Here is a 25,830-nt window from a genome sequence, read left to right as displayed (position 1 = left end):
ACAGGATGAATGTGCATTTTGCCGCATTTTAAAAAAGAACAATTCTTTCCATGTTAAAATGTTTGCCACTTGAGCTTTTTCCCTATACAGTGGTAAAATAAATGCTGTCAGTGGCAAGTGTTAAATGAGTTCTGTTAAGCTGCTGCAAAAAACTGAAAACTGGCAAGCTGTTTTATTGTCAGATCATAATGTTTGCATATTTTATTCAAGTTTTATTTGGGATGGTGATATCATTTTGGGAATATTAGTAGACTATTTGTTTTTATTATTATTATTATTACTTTTTTTTTATCTAACCTGGTGACTGGAACCTGTTTATTCTGTTCTTCACAAATTTGTCATGGGATGCCGTCCAGGATTGTGGCTGTTAAGGTGAACAGTTCATTTTGATTTGTTAAAGGTTTTGTGGTCAACCTATTATGTGATCTTAAATGTTTTTTCTTCTGTTTCTGGCAGAGACATTTAATTTAAAATCGTTATTTTTATGGTGCATCTGTGTGCATACTATTAGTTACTAACCTTAATGGGTTAATAATGTGTGGTGCAGCTGTTTTGTTAAAGAAATGTTTAATGAATGTCTTGGCAATAAAGGAAATTAAAGAAAATAAGTGGCTTGTATTAAATTCATTTGTGTGGAACCTGTTGACAAAATAGATTTGTGTAAAACTAATTAGTAAAGCACAATTTCGCTGAAAATATAATATTTTAATTAATCTAACTTAAATTTAACATTTAAATACCACAAACAAGAAATGTGTTCACAAAACGAATCTAATCTATCTAACCTGTAAATACATAATTTATGTCCATACAACATAACTTGTTTTAGGTGGTCTTAAATATTGCTTGTTAATTAATCCTAAATAGATTTATAAAATTGGCTCACTTCAAAAGGATTGTTTTACTTTAATGCAAGTTTATTAAATTAGATGACCTAAAGACTTTTGCTTTAAACTAACACAATTCAATTTCGTGGAACCTGTTGACAAAATAATTTTAATTAAAGTCAACGTTTCATTTTTTTGAGTGAACAGGAAAGAGTCATTTGATCCTTCTAAACCACATCAACTGAAAACACAGCGAGAAGGCATCCTTCACACTAAAAAAATATCACCACACATAGCGGTGTATTAAAACATGCCTCGAGCGTTTTTCATTAGTCTTAGAGCTTAGTAGGCTAAACGACAGAGTACCTAATCAGATTCATGAACTATTAATTGATCTACACATATTAATTGCCTACATGAGGTGCAGTTAAGACCAGGGTTTGCAAGGTTTCACAGGGTGGGCTTCTCCCACACAAAACCCAACTGCACCCCCAGTGCACCCACAAGATCCCTGGGGGATGCATAAAGAAAGGAGAATGGTGCCATGGGTTCAGTGATTCACGCTCCTTTAGCATTCATTGGTGCACACCATGGCAAAGTAGCAACAGGATGCTGTACTTCAATATGTAGAGCTGGTAGTTTACTAATCTGTAGATCAGTGGTGTAATCCCTGAAATACGTTAACAATTCTGTTTTGCAGTGTTAGTCAGTAAGTGACTGGCTGCTCCAGTATGGGATTAGAACGATGCCACCTTATCCCATAGTCCAGCCAATGATGCGATTCACATTCGTATATACGCAGCTAATCAACGTCGTTGAAAGACTATGACAGCGTCCTTATGTGCCGACACTGGCGTTTTAGCTAACAAAGCGGCTGATGTGGAGTGAAGCCACGTTAATGACAACGCGTACAACCATTGGAGATGTGAGTAGGACAATTGACGGAAAAAGTGCGGACTTTATACCAGTTTTTAAATTGTGTTGATAGGCCACGTAAAACCAGAGTTATTATAAAAATATATGCAATGTTTGGGTCTTTTCCCGAATACTTTCGTTGTTTATATTTACTGTGGGAAGAAACGGTAAAAACGGCGTTTTATAAGGAAAGCGCTCAAAAGCACTCTCCGCCTGCGAGCAAAAACAAAACCCAAACTCCTCCTCCCTCCCGTTTCCCATTGGTGCAAAAATGTACCATGTGGACCAATCAAAAAAATTATATGGCAACATGGCATTTAGTTTCTAGGGAGGGGGGAGTTTTAGGAGTGACGGCGGTGCTTTGAGATGTGAGAGATTTGCGATGTGTAGCGTGTTTGGGGTCTAAAGCTAGTGTGTCAGCATACTGTTAGAGAGATGGATAATCACAGTAACATTCAAATAATGATATCTGTGTATGTATAAGTAATCCCTGTCAGTAAAAAGCTCAGGTTTCAGTTTTAGTTTATTTAGCTTCAGACTTTTTCTCTGTATACAGTAGAGGGGGGCTCTCTTTACTTATTTTTACTTATTGAATTATCTCATGGGGGCAGCCCATCAGAAGAAAGCTGGCTTAGGGAGGATGAACGACTTGTTTCAGAGACTGGGTAGCATCAGAGCATGGTATAAGATAAATATGGGTTATAAATAAGGGCATAAAATAATACAATTTAAAATACCCTTAGGAATAAGCGTTTTTTAAACTGTCCAAAGTTCCTATAGTAAAGTCCAGTAATAAAAAAAAAAGTATATACACAGCGCTGGATATTAGAAGTTGGGTCCCTTGTTATGCTGAGAAAAATGTTAAATGTACACATTCTCAGCCAAGGTCAAACATTGAAAGGAGAAGTTGTGGTATCTGGAGCAGACATCGCAGATAACAGTCTCCTCTGGCTGTGTATATCACACTAAATTGTTTATATATACCAGATGATACAATTATACAGATAAGTGTATAATAGCAGTGCACTGCAGCACCGATGACCCCACCAGGCAGTCTTTACTTTTGGAACAGGTAGCTGCATTTAGCGAACTGTGAGAGATGGGGACTGCAGTCTCTCACGGATTAACATTAACATAAATAAAGGTGAACCATCCAACATGGTCAAAGCTGGGTGCACCGTTGGCCTTTCAAAAGTTGTGGCAAAAGACAGTAACACCCGCATTTTATTTTTTATAAATACTCTGTATCCGCGTCATCATTGGATCCTCCAGCAATTATCTATGGTAGAAGAGGGGTTCCTAGAAAGTAATTTTGCATTTGATTTAATATTTGATTAAATTTAGGCCAATCATGTAACATTGGAGTAGGAAATAGTCAGAATGTAGCTAATAGTAGCAGCATTAGTACCAGCGGCTTTCATTTCTGTAAGGTTGGTATCTGCATTCATTCACTGTAGGCAGTTACTCAGGGCTCCAGTCGAGTAATGACATGACAGTTATATATACTACACAGCCTACACATTATTCACATTATTCATGGTTTTTACCTACATTATCTGATTCCATAAGTTCTTGTAGTATGATTAGACCTATGTAAGCTGCTTACTCTAGGCCAAGTGATAACTCATTTCTAACAAGTAATGAGAGTAAAATGCTTATTATATAAACAACTGGCCAATCCTCCTACTCAGCTTGACTCCAGAGGACAGTATGTGTGAATACATGGGTAGAAATACTGCACGCTACACCCAAAATGCCATGCACAGATTCATTATATAGAAATACAGCAGTACACAAACACAAGCAAACACACACATGGTTTCTACACTCTATCTTACACACATTGCATAACTCTGCACTGCTTATGTCCTCCCAAACTTCCTTCTTCACTGCTGCTTAATGCTCCCATCGCCACTGTCGGTGCTCTGCCCTGGCACTGTGATGAAAATGCATGCTTCATCAACTTTGTCACAAAGTCTATGTATTGTATAGTACAGCAAGACAGGCAGAGCACCTCCAGAATACCAATGAAGAGCTGGTGTTGTGTCCCTGTCAGCCCCCAAAACATCCTGGAGATGCACGCTGGCAAAAACAATCCCCGGCTAAACTTGCATCACCTTTCAGCGCACCAAATAATCTCTTTCCAAGTAAATAATTTTCCGAGTAGCCTGTCATTCCAAGTCGGGCTATGAGCATGCTAAGGGATTAGAGGCCAGATTAGAAGAACAGCAAAGGCCTGGGAAATTGCACCACCTGTCAGATTTCCCTGCAAGAGATTATTGCCACCATTAAATCCTGTTACATCGTGAACTGGCTCACTTTCTGGGGAATTGTGTTGTTTGTACATGAGGAAGAGAAGTGATTATCTAGTCCCCAATAGACATGAGTGACTTCTTCTGTTCTGACAGCCTTCAATGCTGCCAGTCTGAAGTGATAATTAAGTGACAGCTTCACAAAGAAATGTAAAAAGAACTACATAAAAAGCCAATAAATAAAAAAGTCTGAATGTTAACCTTAAAAGTCTCATGCTCAGTTGGTGGAGGCTTTAGTACAAAGATCTGAAGCTAACTGAACTCAACAAATGCTGAGAGTTTGTGTCCAGCAAGTTATACCTGAAAAGGCCTACAGGTGTCATGGACTCGGGGTTTGGTTTGGTTTTTTGTCCACGAAATCTGTGCTCCAGTTTTCACGAGTGAAATTCCAGGATATTGTTTCAATGTCACTTCATTCATTTAGGTGGGATTTACGTGTTATATTTTTGGCACAAAAATGGAGCCAATATTGAAGTCTCTAAAATTTCTATTCTTTCTCACAAAGGTTGAAGTAAATGATCCTCTACCTATATCCATCTATGGCACCACCAGAACCTTATCTGAGTTTATGGTCAGTCACTGATTTTACTTCTGAATGAATACAGCAGGATTTTCATTATGTGCAGATCAGTTTTACAAAGGCACTTGCCCTCCACTAAATATATAGAATATAAAGTGAGAGAAATAATTATTTGATGCCTTGCTGGAATTGTAAGTTTGCTTACCTACAACGAAATGAATCGTCTCTCATTTTTATGGTAGTTTCATTTTAAAGGAGAATCCAGATAAAGAAATCACATTACCGGTACATAAAAGTCATAAAAATGTAATTGAGTGAAAAAAGTATTTGATCCCCTACAACCCAGCCAGAATTCTGGCTCCCACAGACTCACCGCAAGAGGCTGATGGTGACAAGTGTTCATGTGATTATTTAGAAATCAGTAAGAAATCAGTCTCAAACTTCATGCAACAAGGGTTTCTCCACCAAGTACTAAGTTATATTTTAGTGCAGGCGTGGGGGAACTCCAGACCTCAAGGACCGGTGTCATGCAGGTTTTAGATATCACCCTGAGTCAACACACGTAAACCAAACGATTAGTTCCTTACCAGGCCTCTGGAGAACTTCAAGACATGTTTAGGAGGTAATTTAGCCATTTGAATCAGCTGTGTTGGATCAATGACGCATCTAAAACCTGCAGGACACCGGCCCTTGAGGCCTGGAGTTCCCCCACCCCTGTTTTACAGGATAAAATATTTATTTCACTCAGTGACATACAAATGGATGTATAAAAATCCATTTTTTCTGGATTTTTGGTTGATTTCTGTCTCTTTACCATGAAAAGTTCATTTCTTTGTAAATGAGAAAACATTTGGTGGTTTGCAAGTGAGACTGAAGCACATATATTTGGTTGGTTTTGTGTTGGCTTTTTGCTCTTGATACCAATGACACAGACTAAACTTAATCTAATAAGGCTGAGCGAAAAAGAGCCAATTAACAGTACTTTCACTTGCCATAGATATTATAACAGTTTGAACTTAAAACAGTTTGAAGTACTTTGTAAACCTGTCCAAAAGTGCGCGTAGTACTGAATAGCACCACTACAATACATATTTAAAAATATCCATCATGCCAAGGCCTTGTAGGTTCAGTGAGTGAAAGTCAAGAACAAAAAAGAAAGTTCAAAGCCACCGCATTAAATAATTGAAATCATTCCAGCTGAATTTTTCCAACTCTCGGTCACTACCTCTGGCAGCCAATAGGGGCCAGCGGCTCTCTTTCTCGACGGTCTTTTGAAGACAGTCTCTTCTGCAGTGTGTACAACTCTGTGTGCAAGTTTGTATGTGGTTATGTGCAAGTGCACTTTTCTGTTTATTCTACTCAACTCATTATGTGCTGTCCCTATTATTGCAGCTGTGTCACTACACTGGAGTCGTGAATAAAGTAGCACACAACTGTTCATTAGTGTGTTGACACCTCCTCCCTCCCTTCTACTGTGTTACAGGGATGAGCTTTGGCTTCCTCCTCAGGCACATCAGTACAGCACTTTATACATACAAATGCGCAGAGCATGAACATAACACACTTTAGCAATAACTCCTTTCTCTCTCCCCAGAGTTCTTTGGCAGCCTGAGGCCACTGCAAAGGCAATGAGGAATACATTCATTTCACAGTCCAGGCTATTTTGTTCAGTGAATATCCAGACTGGGACTGCAAGACGTTCTTAATGTATTCTACATGCAGGTGCCTGGAAGCACTGACACCACATTTCTCTTAGCCGGTTAGAAAAGTAAAAAAGTTAAAGGGGTTGGTAAAAGGTTGCTTTAATTAAGCTTTAGGGTACTGACAAATGTCTAGTTATAAGTCAAAAATCATCATCTGCACTTGTTGTCCATTACACTAGTTTTACAACCTACAGACCATATGTAATGTGATCTTAAACTAAAACACAACTAATATTAGCTTGCCATGTCTGGAGATAACCCAAATATAAACCATCCTTTCCATGATGTGGGTATTACAAGTGTTAAAAGTTTAGTTGGGTTTACTTTACAGAAACAACTTGATTAGTGTTAGAAAAACCGTCAAAAAACAAAAAATATTTGTAATATAGAGACTCGGCCTGTTGTGCCACCCATCTACCCCAACCTCCTCCATAATACAAAACTGTGATAATAACTACCACCGCTAAAGGGATTTGTCCCTTTTTTTTAATTACTAGGTTTGGGCCATTATTTACCCTTTTACATGCAGTGCGACAGAAAACCTAATACATGTAAGAAATATCTTTTAGTTTCTGAAACCAGGCTTCTTTAGCATGTGGCTAAAAAGCAGACAAACCTAAGCCCTAAATTGTGACTTGGTGGAAGCATTCCAAGCATACATATATGTAATGTAACTTTGCAAAAATAATTAAAAACAAATCTAAACCTGCCAATGGATCTATCAACTTTTATTTAAGTTATTAAAAAATATGAAAGAAAAACCTTCACACTGAAGGGAGTACAGTTTTCATACACACTATTAATTGGCCAGGTTTTCACACACCGATGTCAAAGTGCAACACTAATCAACACCTTTTCTCTCAGGCAAATGAACAAGGGTAACAGAACAAAAACACCCCGGTTCCAAAGTAAAGGTTTTTTAAAGGACTTCCCTCCACAAGAGCAGCTGTCCTCCGTGTTGAAACATTTCTTTGTCTAAAGCCTCCTCAACCAGGTGCAGCTATAACAATCACTGGGACAAAAACACTGTTCATCTTATATTCTGTTTAAAGTACAACCTTTCAGCAGATGGTGGGTACAGTTGGACAGATCAAATCTGTTGTTTTCAAGCCGAGAGCAGAGCGAAGCAAGACATTCTCCCACACAGACCCCCAAGAGGAAAAGGATCACGTCAGATAGTGCCGCAGGTTATCAGCTCTACCTTGACCAGCAGCCTGCACTTTAAGTCCTGACTGTGGGAGGTCAGGAGTTTCCTGAAAACATCGCTAATCACCACCGAAAATAAATAACGTTGTTGCAGGTTCAGTCGTTATATGTGGATGAATGCAACCTGACCTGCAAACATAAATATTAGTTCTTGAACAAAGTTTTTCAGGCAGAATATTTTCCTCCTGTTCATCTACCGAAGCTTGTTTTTATTTGAGGCAACAGTGTTACTGCTTACATCATCCTCCACTGATCCCCCTGCTGTCGATTAAACACGCAGCTACAAAAGAATTTCACATGCTATACCAAAATCAATGTTTTTACCGTCTCTGTTGAAGTAGTTTCGTTCCCAGGAGTGATCGCAAGGCTTAGTGAGAAATCAGTTACAAAATAAATTACTTAGATGTCCTTAATCTTCAGCAAGCAATCTGCGGAGCTCAGATCTTACACATCAAAAGAGCTGAGCTTACCAGTAAAGATGGGCATTTCAGACATAAATGCTGTTTGAGATTTACAGGGAACTATTTGAATATTTTTTACTCCTGAAATCTCTAAAATGACAGTCATACCTGTAGTATTGTGGGGTTTGTGGAGTTTGCACTAGACAATAGACATCTTTTTTTGTTTGGTTGGTTTCCAGAACCTTCATGGCCTGCATCATTCTCCAGATGGTGCATCTAATCTCACCACACCGCAGCATGTGGTAGATTCTAACATCTTCTGTTTTTCTGGATTGCAAATGGTAAAAAAGGTTTTAAAAAATAAAATAAACATACATTCAAGGAGAAGCTGCAAAAATTGTTTGTGGGTTTTGTTTTGTTTTTTTAAGTCGGTCAGTATTCAGATATTTGAAAATCATGAAATCCCTACTTACCACATTTTTGTGGCCTGTTCTTTTTAATGTCTACTTCAGAGTACCTGCTCCAGGTCCCCACATAACACATCCAAATCTTCTGATCTGTTTCAAAGAATTATAATGTCCCCAAAAGCACCACAGACACCCTACAGTAAACATTGAAAGCTGTACACTTCTCACCCTGAATCATAGCCATCTTGGCTACATGGAAACAGGGGAAGAATGCTTTAATAATTAAAACACACACACACACCAAATATATAAAACAAAACATTGCTGACTAGCTGACCTAACATTTTTATCAGCCTATGACATTACTTTTGGTGTTGTGTTAAACTGTCAACTTCACTATAAAATAATTTAGTGTAACAATCTTGGCACAGTTATTATCTTCATTTCTACCCTTGTCTAAATTCTTAAACTTCTTAAATAAGCATGTAGCATACAGGTGCCAACAAAAGCAGTCCAATCCTAATGTCTACATGACGTCATCTGCTGGTTTCTAAAGCCCACACTTCAAAGCCTTGAAATGAGAGCGTCTATCATCCACATTTTAATGTTTTGAAACCGAATGCGACTTGAAAGGGGCGGCTATAGGTATTGCCCTCTGGTGGCCATTAAATAGAATGCAGATTTAAAGGACTTCTGTGCTGGTTTCAGTTTTTAGACCCAGAAGTCCATGTCTTTGGCTGACATAGAGATGCAGAGACTTTGAAGCTCTGTCCCATTAAGACCTTCGTGGTCTGCATTATGAAGGCTCTTCACAGGTATTTGCACCACTTTCTGCAGACTCTGCAAACCCTAGCTCTGTACCTCGTTATGAAGAAAAGACCAAAAGCACTACAATATGAGCGTTAGACAACCCAGACATTATAGGAAAAAAAAAGATGTTTTCATGAAATCAGACTGATTTCTAATATAGCATATACTCCTATTTGTCTATTTCTCAAGGCTATTTTGACAAAAACAAGTACAATTATGATTTGACAATTAACTCTCTTCCAGTTCGCATTTTATTATTCTTCTGGTTTCTGCATTATACTTTGGGAGATGATATCAATTTATGTTTAAAATATTCTGTCCTAAAGGGATAACTCGACATTTACAAATTTTTTTCTCAGTATCATCTTCTAAAATATAGATGAAAGGAATATTTTCTACCTGCCAGAACTAAAGTACTAAAGAAAACTACTTTTGAAATGTCACTGAATGCCTTTTAGGTCCACACTAACATTCTGAATAAAACCTTTCGAAATGTCTTTTATCACCAGGAGACAGTCCTTTCAGAGTTAGGTGGCCCTTAGCTGGTCATACCTACAGTAACATCAGGACGACAACACATACTAATGCCAGTTCGTCTCCTGTGGTTCAGCTTTCTTTCCCACTGCATCATCTCTCTGGGAGAGTAAGTCTTTACTGTTAATAAACATTCCTGCAAAAGCGTATTCACATGCATCTACTGAGAACATTGTACTCCAGATGAAGTACAACAAAATGTGACATACCATTTGGGTAAGTGTATTGCTGGAAGTGTTTCGGGGAAACACATATCCCGCTTGTGAATGTGATGTGACCTTTACATAATGCTACTGCTTAAAAGGAATAGTTAAGCATTCTGCATTCTCAGTGAATTTTAATGTGCATTGAAATAGAACTTTAGAGTGCTTCATTAAATAAGACCATGAAATTTAATATCAAGCTTTGGGTAAACATATTTACTGCTATGCCGAAATAGTCTCAGATGTTTTACGTGATGAAAGAACAGTTGAACAAGGCGTCTTTTAACTAGATACATTCAAGAGTGTTTGACAGCTGTCGAGTGATGAAAAGAGTGGAAGTTTGAAGGTAGGAAAAGATAAGTGCTGTTTTAAAAGAGATGTTAAATTAATGCATTGCATCAGCAGCCTGATGATCACAAATAACATACTTTGTTCTACCTAAGGCATGAGAGCCACAGGTTGTCATCGTTCAGTAACTCAATATCAGAAAGGTCCTTTTCTTTAGTCCTAGGCAACAGATAAACTTCTCATCACCACTAGTTTGGCACCTGCCCTCTTCTTGGTTCATGTACCCACACCACAAATGTCCCCCTCAGCTTTAAACATCAAAACCTGGCAGAGTTCAGAGGCTGAAAACCACTGGACAGACTGCTGGCAAGCTGTGAAACAGATGGTTTCCCGCCTGACTGCTGAGCTCTGCCCACAGCCAGGCCAGTAACACCTGTTACACACACATGCACACATACATGTGTCTGGGTATCTTTGCTCAGACTGGATGAATGGATGGAAGGGATAACTGGCAACTAAACTTAACTGTAAACTAAAATAACTTGATGTAATTCAGTCATCTTGCATTGCGTTTAAAAGCCTGAGAAAGTTGTCCGCATGCAATTAACTGCATTAACTTATGAGCACCTTACAGACTCCTTGTTTGTCAAAAACAATGAAATTTAAGTGTAAACTTAACTTCCAGTATGCCACATATGGATGCTTAAACAGGAACACTCAACATCAGAATTGAATCCAGTTAACTTTGCTAATAATGCTGTTATGGACCATAAGTTAACCCAAATTACAACATTTTCCCAATCCTAGTGTTTGGATCTAAACTTTATCAAGTACATTTGGTGCATAAGTAAAAGCTTTAGAAAGCAAGGGGTGGAAATGCAGCAAAATATGAACACCAGTCCCCTGTCCAACGGATTTCCAGACAGTTCTGTGTGCTTATACGAACTTTGTGAGCATCGACTATTGTCGTGGCTAACATCCCCTTCTGCTTTCATCTCAAGCATCAGCATATTTGACAGGTTTCTAAAAACCAGTTAGTCAGCCACTCTCTGGGGTTCACTTCTCTTCCTTACAACTTCTTATTAAGCAATTTAATCTAAAAGCTGGATCTTGGTTGGAGCTGACCTGCTACAACCTGTTGGGGAGGTAAGCTGGGGCTTTTAGAAAGGTAAAAACTGCACCACTGTAAACAGGAGAGTTCGTTGGAGAAGAGAAAGTGAGAACACTATTTTTTTAAATTAACAGCTGTCTGTTATGTTGAAAAGAGTGCTGATGAGCAGGGAGACTGAAAAGAAAACACTAAGCTAAAAGTCCCTAAAAGGGTCCATAGCTGTCATTTCTTTGAAAATATCTTTAAAATAAACTTCTCTGCTTCTAAAAATCCCTCCAAGCAAAAACCAGCATGCCAACAGCGTCTACAGGTGATGGAAATAATGACTTGGTTTTGGTTTGGTAGCTATAGTTAGCATCTGAGCTACAACTAATATCTCCACCTCTGTCTACACCTGCCATAAAACCCACACCTGTTTTTGTTTTTCACAGACTCACTATATGTGCAACATCAGACAGCCACCTTCATTCAAGAAGAGGTTGTGATAGCTGCAAATCAGCCCAGACACACTTTGGTGTTGGTGTCCTGCTGCTGATTAGAATAAAAACATTTGGATTTTGTTCTCGCCCATCAGGGGGCTCACTGCTTTTGCAAAGGAAATGGGCGATATGGCTGACATACTAATGTGCTCACAGCAGTGTGGTTGGTTATTTCTGGGCTCATCCTCAAGTATAATTTCATCAAAACATTAAAACAACAAACAGCTTTTTTTATTTTATTTTTTTTTATTTTTACACACACGCACACACACTCACTCTTCAGCCCCCTGGAGAAAAAGCTGCTGTTTGACTCTATATTATTATGTATCCAGGAACAGCATTAAAAATAGTGTGTAAAGAAATTATTTATTTAAACTGAAAACACTCTTTTCTTTTATGTGTTATTTAAAAATTAGAAACATGCAACAGTTATAGCATAATCCTCAGATCAACACAAGGGTGGAATTGTCCTAATTATACAGCAGGGATGCTGGAGTAGCAGCGTTTGTGGTGCCAGTGGTGTTGCACAAATCTCTAACACATCAAATCTCACTGTTAACAAGAAAAAGCCGGAACCGCGGCTGCTCCCTCCTCTCTGCACGAGGTCTCACCAGGCCGTGACCTCACTTCAAAAAGTTCTCCTCTGATTCACTCTGCCAGCTGTTCCCCTAATTATTATCTCCCAACTCCAAAAACACAACAGCTCTGTAAAGTCCAACGTCAACACTGCTGAGCAAATCCAACCAGAAGCCGACAAGAAGCCTTTCATCATCTGCTGACAAAATCCACTTTCTCCTGTTCACCTTTTACCTCGACAAAGAAAAGATTTGTTCTTTTTCCTCCGTGCTGCAAAGATGAAGTGAAATTTTAAGAAGTATCACCTGAAAATCTGATGTTTGTTGTTTTTCAAAGATGTATTTCAACTCAAGGTATCTGTAGATGCATTCTGACTGACAAACAGCTTAAGATGGAAGAGTGTAATTACGCGACACCACTACAGGTCATTGTGTTGAGGTGGTGACCCATAGGCAGGTTCACCAATCCTACTGTAAAAAATACTTCAACATAAGAATAAATAAATACACATATAAATTAAATATGTATGTTTAACTGGCCAAAAATTTAATTTAAGATATCCTTTCCTGGAACTTTAAAACGTGGTTTCTGTGCCTGGAGCTACCAAAACTGCATTAAAAACGTTTTAGGAGACAGCATGCTGTTCATTGACGGAGTTACTGCAGAGAAACCAATGATTTTGACTCAAGAGGGAAGGCGCATTTTTTTCTCTCTTTTTTTAACATTTCCAACTGGAAACATTTGATTTCTATAGCGCCAAATGACAACAACGGTTGCCTCAAGGTACTTTATATTGTAAGGTAAAGACCCTACTATAATACAAAGAAAACAGAAAACCCTAACAATCATATGACCCCCATGTGAGGAAACATCTTGGCAACAGTGGGAAGGAAAAACTCCCTTATAACAGGAAGTAATCTCCAGCAGTAAACCACCTTGAGATTTAAAAGTTTTTAAAAAACAGTCTAATTAAATATCAATGATATTGAAAGTTAATGTACATAATTTTACATCTGTTAGATGTTCGAATTAATTTTTTTGTCTAATAGTTTTTTATTTGTAAATAAATTCACAAAGTCATTACTAGACAACAGACAACAGCACTCTGACTTTTTGTCAGCCTGGCATCAGTGCTGAAGAGAAACCTAGGGTTGTTCTTATTTCCAATCAAGTGATACCAGGTCTAAAAATTCACCTGAAACTCAACAAATTTAATACAGCAACGATCAAGATGGAGGTGCAGTGGTTAGCATTATTGCCTCACAGCAAGAAGGTCCTTGAGATCTTTGCGTGATCTCCCTGAATCTGCTGAGGTTTTCTCTGGGTTCCATGGCTTCCTCCCACAGTCCAAACACATGCAGTTAATGGGGTTAGGTGAACTGGTGATTCTGAAGTTCCTAAAGGTGTGAATATGGGTGGAAATGGTTGTTTGTCTCTGTTTTAGCCTGTGACAGACTGATATGTGTGTATAACTGGCCTATGGTAGCAGTGATAGGCTTCAGTCCCCCTACAACCTTGAATTGGATAAAATTGTTTGCATTTAATGATAGAGTTAATTCTGGCAGGTCACAAAGAATAGATTAATCCAGTGTATCTCAGTGCTTGCTTTCTTACCACACATCCATTTGGTTTTTCTATTTAAGATGTCTTGTACTTCCCACCATTCCTCTACATCTGTTACTCAGCAACCTTCACATCACACCTTCACATCTCCTCCTTTTTGTACTTTTTCTGTCTTAATCATTTTCATATTTGAGGTCTTGCTGCTGCTGTCTCTGCCTCCACATATGCACATAGAAGGATGAGAAGGTCTCACACAACAATAACTATAAGAATCCTGACCGCTTTAAAGCAAAAAGAACACTCCGGAGGCAGCCACAAAATAGGGATGGGGATGAACTCTGCATTTCAGGTAATTTAGGCATCAGACTTTGACTAGAGAAAAGAACATGTGGAGAAAAAAAGAATGGTGAATTGAAAGAGGGATTTTTTCACTTTTCATATTGAGCCTAAAGCTAAAGGTGCCCTGAAATTCCTGGTAAGTTTAGTGTCTGAGTTCATCAGTTTATTATATTTACATTTAATTATTATATATAATATATAATTATATTTTTGCTCCAACATCATAGACTGCAAGCTACGATGAATTCCTTTGTAATTCATGGATTCAGCATTTATCTGTTTTTACAAGTCACACTCACTTCAGCCTACACAGATTTTATGGTCTTCTCACATCTGTGTGTACTTATGTACGTCTTGTTCAAACTGAAAGATCTGGATCTATCTGAAATGGTTCTTCTTTTTTTTTTCTTGTGTGCTCCTCTTGACATATATTGATTTTTCACTGGGATTTTTTTGAAAGAAATTCACACTTATGACACAATTTCTCAGTTTTGAAAGGTGCAATGCATATTTTGAAAATGCTTTTTGAAAGTTTCATAAATCCCCTCTCAAAATTTGATTTGGTTCACTGCACTGATGCAACAACACTGTACAGGTCTTCAGGGGTTTTCAACCCAACCTGACACCTGAATCAGACTGGATCTCAGGTCAGCTCCCTGTTTTTAAATGTAGAAAATGTTCAAGAAATGTTTTTCGTTTTGCTGCCACAGATCTGCCAGGCACCAGTTTACCTGTGTGGATCCAAATAGACCATATAATCTTCTTTCATGTATAATGAGGACTTCATTTATAATTTATCAATGTTAAAAGATGATTATTCCATCTGGTGTTGAAGGTCTGGCAGTTTCGTCTTTGAAATATATAAATGAATTGTTTTAGTTTCCATGATTTCATATTAGCTCATTATGTAAGCATCTGTTCTGGTCTACTGCATGAAGGATTAAGTCCAATTATCCTTGAATATCGGGTCTGGCTGTGCTTTGGTCTCACTCAGATCAGGTTTCTCTTTTTTTGAAAATTAATGTATTCATATCAGGTTTCAGTAGGTTTTCCATGTGTCCCTTCTGGATCAGGTTCAAACATTCATTCATACATAATCTTGTGTATGAAAAATTAACATGAACATAGTAAGTACTGGAAACATTGTATTCATTTCCAGCTTCAAATTAACTCTACTACAGCAGCTTAGCATGATTCATGGCTCAATATAATTCATATCTATCTTACTGTATCCTGGAACTCTGAAGGCCCTTCTCCAAAAGCCCACCTTCTTCTGATTGCTCCATCTTTTGCCAAGCAGAACATAGTTTCTTTCATCAGTAAGAGGAGGACGCAGTAACCACAAGCACAATTTTTCTCTCTTGATTTGAAATGGAAACTTCTCAGTTCCAGCCATGTGTGCTTGAGCCCAAATCTGGTTTGTATGAGAATGGACATCATAAACTGCTTATGAGGTTCTTACTGGGGAACATAATGGTGGATTTAGACTTTCAAATACAATACTTTTCAAATTTAAATATCTTCAGTTAAGAAATCCCAAAGGCAATATAGCGAGTAAAATGTTCTTGTGATCATGTTAAGTGTTAAGTGACTGTGCTGCATCTCCCTGTAATGTTGCTTATGAGTGGTTTAATAGAAAATAGCTGCAAGTGGTATGAAATAAAAAAGAAAAGAAAAACATGTGACTGATATGATGGTAGTTATAGCTTGTTTATTGGACTTACCTTTATAGATGTAACAGCCCATTCTCTTAGCATTATCCAAACTGCTACTCCAGCTTTATTCTGGCCATCTTTGCACCCTGTTTGTGCAGTTATTCTGAATCACCCATCTAAATGAATAGGGCGTCGGCCATAACTTTTATTTCAGTGGTCAGGAGAACACACGTATCACCGCTTCTTTATTGCCTCAGTTCATTTTACTGGCTTGATTAACTTGAACGATCTGACCTTAAGGTAAATTTGCTGGGAAGAGTGTGGCTTTGTGTCAACATACTTCAATGCGGCAGAACAGAAACTGCTAAAGCATTTGCTTTTATAGATGTATGCACACTTACTGATAATCAGTTAATCAAAAGCCCCTGATTAGTATCACCTGTCTGCTACTAACTTGTACTTGTACTTAGTTTTTCCCAGGAGTACATAGTGTTCTGTTAATAACCTTGTGTTTTAATATTTAGGTTTCTTATGTTTAATATGAGTAGAATTGGAAAATAAATGTGTGACAGAAAATAAAAGAAAAGCAGAACATGTTCACTATAAGAAAGTGACATTTACATGTCTGAGAATGCTGCCATTCCTGTTCTACAGCATGTTATATTTAACATAGGGATTAACTGCAAAGTTTGCTTTCAGTTGATGATTTCTGAAAAATAACACAAAGTCAGATCCATGTTTCCAAACATTTCTTCCAAAAAAACAAAAACGGGACAGCCAGATAAGACGAAAGCATGTGGTACAACCATATGGAGACAGCACAAAAGATGAAAATAATAAAGCAAACAAAAACAAACAACACTTGTGGGATATGAACACCTACAGTCTGCCTTATGGAGAGTTTTCATACAGCATCAAAAAAGAATTTACCGCCATATGGGTTCCACTTTAGACACTTTAGATCTGTAAATCTAAAGATTTTCTGCATCCTAATCACCAAACCGTTACATGACATCCCACCTGCCATTCTCCACTCCAACAAAAACGTACTTTCTTTAATATTGCAGATGATCATTACCACTAAAAAGATTTGTATAATTTTCTGTGCAGCGATGGTGTTTTCCCTCATTATGTTACTCTCACACTGCACCTCAAGATTCACTTTCATGATATATCTATGGCTTTTAATTTGACTGCACAGCGGGCTGTAAAGCCTATTTGGCCCTGAGATAATCTCTCAGACTGACTTTAATTCATCTTACAGACACATAAATACATTTACAGGAATAATGGAAGATTATTATTGGAAAAAAAAAACTGTGAAACTTTTTGTTTTAATGAAGTCTCTAAATGGTATTTTCTCTTGCACTGCATTCTCATTTCTAGCACACATTTAAACTCAGAAGAAACTGAGAATGAGTGAACTCAATCTTTCTGATTGTGTTTTCAAAAGAGAAACATTTAATTTCTGAAACCATTAATCACCAAGAACACTGAGCTCTTTTTGGAAAATGTGACCTCCAAGAAAACCTCTCTGGCTCAGGGAAGATCTTTTACTCATTTCACTCTTTCATCCTTAAGTTTTTCAGCATGTTTTTGCTTTTTCTGCAATAACAAAACAAAACAAAACGATTTCTGTTAAGAGCTGCTCATGAGATATTCAAGTTTGAGGTCATAACACATCATTAAACACTCTATAGGTCCCATGAGTGCGAGTTTAATTAATTTTCTTTACAGGGACAAATAAAGTTTCTCAGGAGAAAACACTCTTATGCAAATGAGTGTCAGACATGTCTCAACCACAAAACAAATTAGGGACACATCTATCACATGCTGTATTCCTCAGCGAGGCTGGGGACAGAGGTGTACTCGGAGGGGAGAATATATTGAGATCAGCTGGCATAGCTCTGTAATTTATAGACTCACTGACTCAAGAGCCAATGCAATCATTCTTATGAGACTGATTCCAGCAATCTATCACGTGCAGAGCGAGCCGGTCCCCAGCAGTTTTTAAAGACTGTTTATGTGATATATCTTCTGAACAGGGGAACGCCTCGCAGGTTCAATAACCTGCTGGCTGAGTTGTCGAGCATCCATGGTACTGAGTTACTGAGATGAGAGCCGTCGGTGCCGTTTGCTGGCGGAGTGACTGCAAACAATGCTCCAGGCAGAAATGCAAGCTCAGAAGGAAATTCTGTGCATGCTGTTGTGTATATTTAATGTGAAATGTAACTGAAAGTGAGATGTTTTGGAATTTGATATTTTGTTTATCCAAGAAACATTTTTGTTTTTGTTTCTAGTCTCTGTGAATATTCTGGATCATTTGGTAATTGTCTAGCTTTCAAAGCACAAACACATTATGCAATACAGAGCAACCAGCAGTAATCGAGCCAGCATCACTTGAACTGTTGAATAAATGGAACATCTGCTGGGATTTGGCTTTTCACATGGAAGGCAGACACTATGAAAGATAGACAAGTTTCACATTAAACAGTTCAATGACTTCTCTGAAGTAGACCCCCCCTCCCCAACTTAAGCCAGAGTTTGATTACTGCTCAGCGTCTCAACAATGTCCTCATTACTTATCTTTAAAATCGGACTGGCTTTCACTTCAGCTGCAGCAAAAGAACTTGTCAAAGTACTTTATCTGAAATGGGGCGCTGTGTGAGCTGGATCAAAGCACGTCAGTGTTTAAACTCCCAATATATCTCCAGTGGGGAAATGAAAACTATTTTGAGAACAGACAGTATTCATGGTTGACATGACAGACTATGCTGAACGTTTTTTTCCTCCACTTGGCCGGTGTAATGTGGAGCAAGTGATTTAATATCACTGGGGTTGCGTTCCAAATAATGATTTTCACAATGAGACTCATCATTGCAATTTGCAGTCGATAAAAACTGGTAAGCCGCAATGAAATTAACTCTCTAAAGAGACAGCCCAGTCAAATATGGACCCGAAGATATGACAGTGCTGTGCAAACATCTGGAGCCACCCCTCTTTTTTTTAATTTTACTTTCAAGGAGCCAGACTTTGATGCAATATTTAAAGTGGCCTTGTGCAATATTTTTCCAGACTTCCCAGGTCTTTCAAAGGTTTTCTTTGGACAGTGGTTGCTTTTACACATATTTTCTATCCAGTCCTTGTATCTTGTTTTTAGTTTGTTTGTTAGTAAAGCCACTTAACACTGACCTGTGAATGATTCAAGTACAAAAAGAGAACATAGTTTAAAAGACATAAATATACTGAAGGTATATAGCAACAATAGCTTGATGAAGGATGGCACAAAAGGCAGCAAACAGTCAAAGAAAAGCTTTGGATGTCCTTCAAGAAGCTTGGAGAACTATTCCTGAAGACTGCTTAAAGAAATTACAAGACAGCTGTCTAAGAGAGCTCAGGCTGTGTTAAAGAATAAAGGTGGTCATACGAAATATTGACTTTCAAGCTCCTATCAACTTTTAAACTTTGCGTTTCCACTGACGCGTATACATTTCAATAAACTGTTGCAGCAATATTTTATTTTCATGCAAAAAATAAAGAAATAAGACGTGGCTCAGTCTGTATTGCTGCACAGTACTATCTTTTTTTTTTTTTATCTGAGATTGAAATTTATTTCTGAATGTCTTTGGTCAGTGACAGATGTGCGGTTCTAAAACAGCTGAGCTTCAGAATCAGCTCATACTTGTGATGTGGCTTGGGCTTTGTTTGCAAACCTAAAGCCAAACACCACAAGCCAAAAGAAGGTGAATCAGATCCAAGTTCACTGTGCGCACCAGAAACAATCTGACATTAGCACCAGTGCTGGAAACAGACTGCAGATGACCTTGAAACTGTTCAAATCTCAATCAGGTATTGCTTAGTTTTTTATGGGAGTACTTTAGAACTTAATAATCACAGCGCATGACACAATATGTGTGACAGAAATCAGTGTGTAGGTTCAGAATATCAGACATTTACAGGTTTTTGTCTATTTTTCATAAAGAGTTTCATGCATTGTGGCTCAGAAACTCTATTCAGTCATCTTTCTCTCTAGGCTGATGTTTTCATCCAGCAGACTCTTATTTACTGTAGACACTGTTTGTGCACACAGCTTAAAGACTCGTGTCACTTTAATTTTAAGTTCCAGGCTTTTTGTCACTCAAGAAGCATAAGTGATGTGACTATAAATGGCTTGAAGGTAGTGGGTGTCAGATACAGCTGCACACTCACACTCAGATCTACTTTATCTTGTCATCATGAAACAGTATCCTAAAATTGGGATTTCAGAGAAAGAGACTCAGTCCTTTGGCACTTACTTAAAACTGTCACTCTTGCCCAAACTTTCTGTCGAGATCCCTGCTGAGTGAAGTTAGTTCAAGTCCACGGTGTAACAGCACAGCCGGAGAAATATAGCGCCTTCTTTTTTACGACCTTGTACACTGATGTATGCAGCAGGAGTGGAGCACTGACACAGCTCCCTGCCTCTCTGACAATCCCGGTTTATAACTGCAGCCTGCATGTGGGTGGACCTGACACTTCCAAAGATCGCTGATGGCACGAGCTTTAGCCAGCCATGTTAAACTTGGTGAGACCACAGGATCTAAGGCCCACGAAAAATCTGCTGCCTCATTCCTAATTGGATTTTTTTTTATCTTGGCTCGTGGCATAAGGACACAGCCATGTTACAAAGAGGGCACATTTAAGAGGATGATAAAAAGCCGTTAAGACCTCTGTGCCACTCGACGGGGGTCAGACATGGGAGAGATTAGATGGCGAGGTTTGCGCAACATAGATGAGTTCTGGAGTACTTAATCCTGTCTATGATCCCTGCTTGTTTCACTGATTATAGAGACAGGTTCATTGAGAGGTGAAAGCAAAGAGCATCAAGCTGATCTGGAGCAGATGCCTCGGGGTGTCTGACATCCGGGCTGTTGTTCACCACTGTTATAATGTGCAGCGGTTTTAAACAATAAAGAGCGTAAATGCTGCCTCAGCTCAGAATCTCCCAAAGAAACAAAGAAAGGGAAAGTGTGAAAAGAGAAAAGCATTGCTCGGTGACGTTCAGAAAGCAGATTCTCCCGCAAACCATCAGGGCATTCGTACACAGCAGCTCTCCATGCAACAGAAGATATGGGTGAATCTTCTCATCAGCTCGTGCGAACTTTGTAGCCATTGAGTCATCCTAGTTAGAACAACTAACGTTATAACACACACTAACAGAATCTAAACAGCCCACATTTACTAGCTATGCCTGAGGACTGTATATAACAGATGTACAAAGCAAAGGTTACCATGATTTCACTCACTACTCTGCAGGCTCTACATTTTGAAGCCTCATTATTAGCCCTTGGCTTCCACCATTTTGTTTTGTTAGAGCCAAACTGCATGATAATTAGAGAATAAGATGGAGTGATGGGTTATCTACAGACTGTAGCAAGCTTAGTTAGCAAGCTGCATCCATAAAGTGTATATATACAATGTAAAGATGCATATGGCTGCCAATTATTGCTGAGTGACAGACCACAAGTGACACAACAAAACCTCTGATGGTGTGAAGCAGGTCATAATCTTTATCGAATTAAAAAAAAATCCTGTGTGTTCTTCTCATGCTCCATTTTTTTGTTTTTTTTTAATCTGGGGTGTTTGGGGATTTTTTTCTCTTCTCCCATTCCTGGTGAACTCCACTGTTTCCCCCTTCCCGGTTCCAGCCTACTTGTCAACCAATTAGCATTCAACTGATGCAAAACATCACCCACATTGAGTACCATGTAGTTTGGAGGACTGCATGTAAGCATGTTTCCAGTGGTTGAAAACCCCTGTCCGTAGAGACTCTGTAGGCAAATACTTCCAAAAATGGACACACTCATGGTAGCATAAATTAAACATTCAATCTTTCCTTTTCTTCTTTTCAGACTGTATTTCAATATGAACAAATTAAAGTGAGCTGAACGCCTGCCCACTCTGTTTACTTTGCACTGGCTGCAAACACCAGATGACTTTCTGATTACATTCATCAATCCTGATTGGTTTAAATCAGTGAGTGACTCCTAAATGACCCTCCCCATCCTAGTGACAGCTTGTAGATACTTCAAGTCAAATGGAAAAGATGGGTGGCTCCAGTCTGACTGGCTGCATGAGTGAATAAAATGCATGATATAAGTGGAGGTATGTTATGACACTCTAGTATCAAACCTCTTAATGTGAAATGTTGTATTGTCAGTTAAAACTAAGCTAAAAATGTTTAAATCCAACCCCAGAAAACAACCCCACAAGTGTTTTGTACAAGGTCTAAAAAGCCCAGAATTGTGTTTACCGTTTGCAGCAGTGTCACCACTTTCAGAAGACTAAATCGATAATATACCCTGCTTCTCCAATATACTTACTTGTAATCAAATATTCTGATTTTCTTGAGGGCCCTCTACTTTTATTTTGGTCTGCGCCACTCCAAGAAATCCTGAAAATGCCTCGTACATCCACGCCAACTAGCATTACTGTGTTGTTAGGAATTGTGTCCAGCCTCTTGTGTCCAACCCAGCATGACCTGACAGCAACAGTGCATATGCTGAGAAAAATAAACTGGTGTATGTGCTGTACTCCACTTGTGCCCAGTGTGCCAGATAGGGGTGATCTCAATTTCAGTTAGACTATGTTATGTAATTCTGAGTCATGTCAGACTGCAGTGGATGTGTGGTGATTAGACTGTGCGATTGGACATAGCAGGAAAAGTGCAAATCTAATTAATCACACAGATGAAGGCTCGGTTTAGTGAAGTCCCAGCACTCCAGGATCTGGGTGGAGGCTGAATCAGCAAGCACAATAGTACAGCATCCCACTGTGATCATTAAAACACCTGTGCTTCTTTGGTTTTGGCGTGTCAAAGGTATATCAAAGTGCTACCACCTCGACCCATCTATCTGTGCCACTGTGGTGTTTGGAAAATTCACTTTTGATCCCTTTTTGTTTGCCATCTCATGCCGGTCAGTGTATTGTGCATTATTTCTTGCAAACTCGTTATTTGGATTGTAGACAATTATCCAGCAGCGTTTGTATTCACAGACCAACATATTTCTTTCACTTGCAGCTTCTTATGTTTTTTTAATGTAGTTCAGCAAAGAAAACTGGCTATTGGGTGTTATGCTTTCTAGCGTGCACATGTGGAACATGAACACACACACACACACCTCCTGTTGTGGTATAAGACCAAGTCCAGTGACCATGTGCCGGTCTGCAGCCCGCAGCATGAACTGGCCTTTCTAACCACGCTTCTCATATCAGATACACTGCTTCACTGGGTTCATCGCTGAGCTTTGGTAAAGTAGTGACATTTTCAGTTATATGCACCAGGTTTCCCTCATTTGACTCATAGCATGGAGAAAACTTCACAATCTTCCAAGATCTCTGCACTGAATCTGAGCGTAATAACTGACAGAAAGCGTAAGCAAATCTGCAGACAAACAGGACTCAAGTGAACCAGTTTCCTTTATTGGTACTTATTGTAAATTCATGTTTTAAAATTCTTTAAAAACTAAACACCAATAACAGAAGGTAAATAGAAGACTGTTTTGACTTTATTTTAAAAAAAATATCTGTGTGTTGTGTTTAAGAGACACCAACTGAAGTTGACCTAGAGCCTGGCTGTACTTTCTCACAATAGTAGTATAGACCACTAGATGGTGTACTGAGTCATTCTAACCTTTATTTATCAAGGAAAATTAACAGTTATATTTTGACAGCATTTACCTGGGAAAAGGCAAAGCTTCTTGAGAGAATGGGAATAAAGCTAAAAGAAGAATTTTCTAGTAACTGGTGTTACATGTAACTACAGCCCAGGCCTACAGTAGTTCAACTTCTGTTGATACCTCTTCAAAACAATAAAGACTGAAGTATTTTTGTATCTGAGCGTTGATTAGCATTGATCAATTAATTTACAAAAAATTTGAATTTACAGTAAGTACCTTTAAACCATGTTTAAACTCAGGTTGCCAGTATGTGAAGAAGCAATTTGAAAAATTGCTTTTTCACCAACCAACCACATAATTAAAAGTCTTGTCGAAGATAACATTTCAAATTAAAAGAACTAGAGTACTGTATTTGAATTTTGAGCAGTCCTGAACTCAGCTGGGTGCATCCCATTATGCCCTTCCTCCAAAAGGTAGAAAAAAACGTGACAGCAGCCTCATTTTGAACACAGCACAGTGGCTTTTATGAGCATCCTGCACTGAGCTCCATCAGCAGCACAAAGCCACATGACACACGAAGAGTTGGCTTCAGCTCAACAGTCCCGGAGAAGGAAACGGCACCAGGTGCACACAGTATATGATGGCTGCCTGAGACTGGTGAAATACCTCAAGAATTCAATTAAAATAATTTTTTTTTCCACAAAATGTTTCATTCAAAAGTTGAAGTTGGGTAATTCCAAACACTCGGCCTTGTATTCCTAAATTGCTCGCCTTTGGGACAGTAGGAAGGAGGATCGATAAATTTGCCCCAAGCTAAATTTCTCTGGTGGGACTTGGAGGTTGAAAAGTGATGCAGAACCCGCGGCAAAATCGATACCGAGCTGTTGAGTCACACACAAACGCAGGCGCGTGCGCGCGCACACATGCGTGCTGCAGGAGAAGCAACCCCTCACACACACCGACACACACACATTTCACACTCCTTCAACCCAGATTTAGGTGCGCTATACGAAGACAATGCGGATGCCACCGAGCGAAGACGTTTCTCGATCGTGACTGGAAAAGAAAACGCCGCTATCCCTTCTCTCGCTCTTTCTCTCTCTCTCTTTCTTTCTTTCTGTCTTGATTTCACGTTTACGAGCTGGCACTTCTTACTCCCCCCCTTCCAGAAGGTTTAAAATCAATTTGTTTGTCCCGACAACAGGTCGGGATTCGGGATGATCTCCCGGGACCGTGCACAGGTAAAGTTAAGCACCTTCAAAGGCACAAATGTTCACATTTTTTCCTCACCAACCACCTTAAAGTCCGAAGGGATATCCTCTAATTTGCTGTCAGCACATACAGACAAAATAAGAACAAGAAGCACCACGTGATATGAATGAAATCTCGCCACTGCGCCAATGTGTGACTCTTCATCCAAGGCATTCAAACTGGACGTCTCTCGTTCAAACCTAGCCACTGGAGTCCTGTTATCTTTCTTTCTTTTATATCTGAATGTCTCATAAAGGAAAATTATTTAATAACTCGATGTTGCTGTAACGGGGATGCTCACGCGTATATCCCCTAACCATCTCCAAAGTGCTGTGCGTCAATGCGCATCCCCGCTCGCCAAACCCGCACTGAAGTTTGGAGCTGTCACGGAGCTCCTGCCGACAAACAGTTCGATAAATCACCAATAAGTTCACCGCGGCGAATAAGAATAATCCATACAACTCACCTTGATGGCCTTTGTAGACTGGCATTTCACTTGATGCGATACGGTGGCGGTTTGGTTCATCTTGGGACACAGACACAAACTGTCCTCCTATCCAAGTGAGACAAAACAGCCGAGAAAAGAATCAAAGCAAGCCCTCCTGCAGGTGCAACTCTACAGCCAGGGATGCTCACTGTTTTCGCTCTTTGTTTGCCGTGCGGTGGAAGCGCGCAACCGCATTTGAAGGCACTGTATGTGCCTCGCGCAGCGCGGTATGTAGGTAGGTATGTGCACAAATGACCGGTGGTGGCTGGTGACCAGGGGCGGCTGCAGAAAAATCTGAAAGGGGTGGCGAAGGTGAAAACCTCGGATGTATCACAACATCATTATTACAGAATAATTTACTTCTGTTGGAGGTTTGCCAAACTGACTTTTTTTTTTAAATCAACAATGTGGCTAAAAACACCACAAAGCAGGCAAGTAATACCCATATACATGCACTGTGCAAATGCACTTAAAATGCCACCATGTAACTGTTTGACAGTGTGTCTGACTGGCAATATTTTATATATTATGTGTTACTCCCAAAAATTAATATTAGTCCATACAGCTCCTTCATCTTTTGGGCTA

The 25,830-nt window shown here is 39.0% G+C and overlaps 1 protein-coding gene across 1 annotated transcript in view; it reads right to left on the bottom strand.

Moving 5' to 3' along the window:
• dpp10 (dipeptidyl-peptidase 10 (non-functional)) overlaps positions 1 to 25,284 on the bottom strand; it is a 310,034-nt gene extending 284,750 nt beyond the window's left edge. Inside the window, exon 1 of the mRNA XM_085375032.1 lies at positions 25,225 to 25,284. Within this exon, the coding sequence (XP_085231158.1) occupies positions 25,225 to 25,284 (60 nt within the window). The remainder of the gene's footprint in view (positions 1 to 25,224) is intronic.
• Between the last annotated feature and the right edge of the window lie 546 nt (positions 25,285 to 25,830).

The sequence above is a fragment of the Diplotaxodon limnothrissa genome, linkage group LG16 (genome assembly GCF_057381915.1).
Source record: "Diplotaxodon limnothrissa isolate DT_005_m linkage group LG16, D_limnothrissa_male_GT1.1, whole genome shotgun sequence".
NCBI lineage: Eukaryota > Metazoa > Chordata > Actinopteri > Cichliformes > Cichlidae > Diplotaxodon > Diplotaxodon limnothrissa.
The sequence above is the reverse complement of the archived record's forward strand: the minus strand, read 5'-3'. Positions and strand labels throughout refer to the sequence as shown.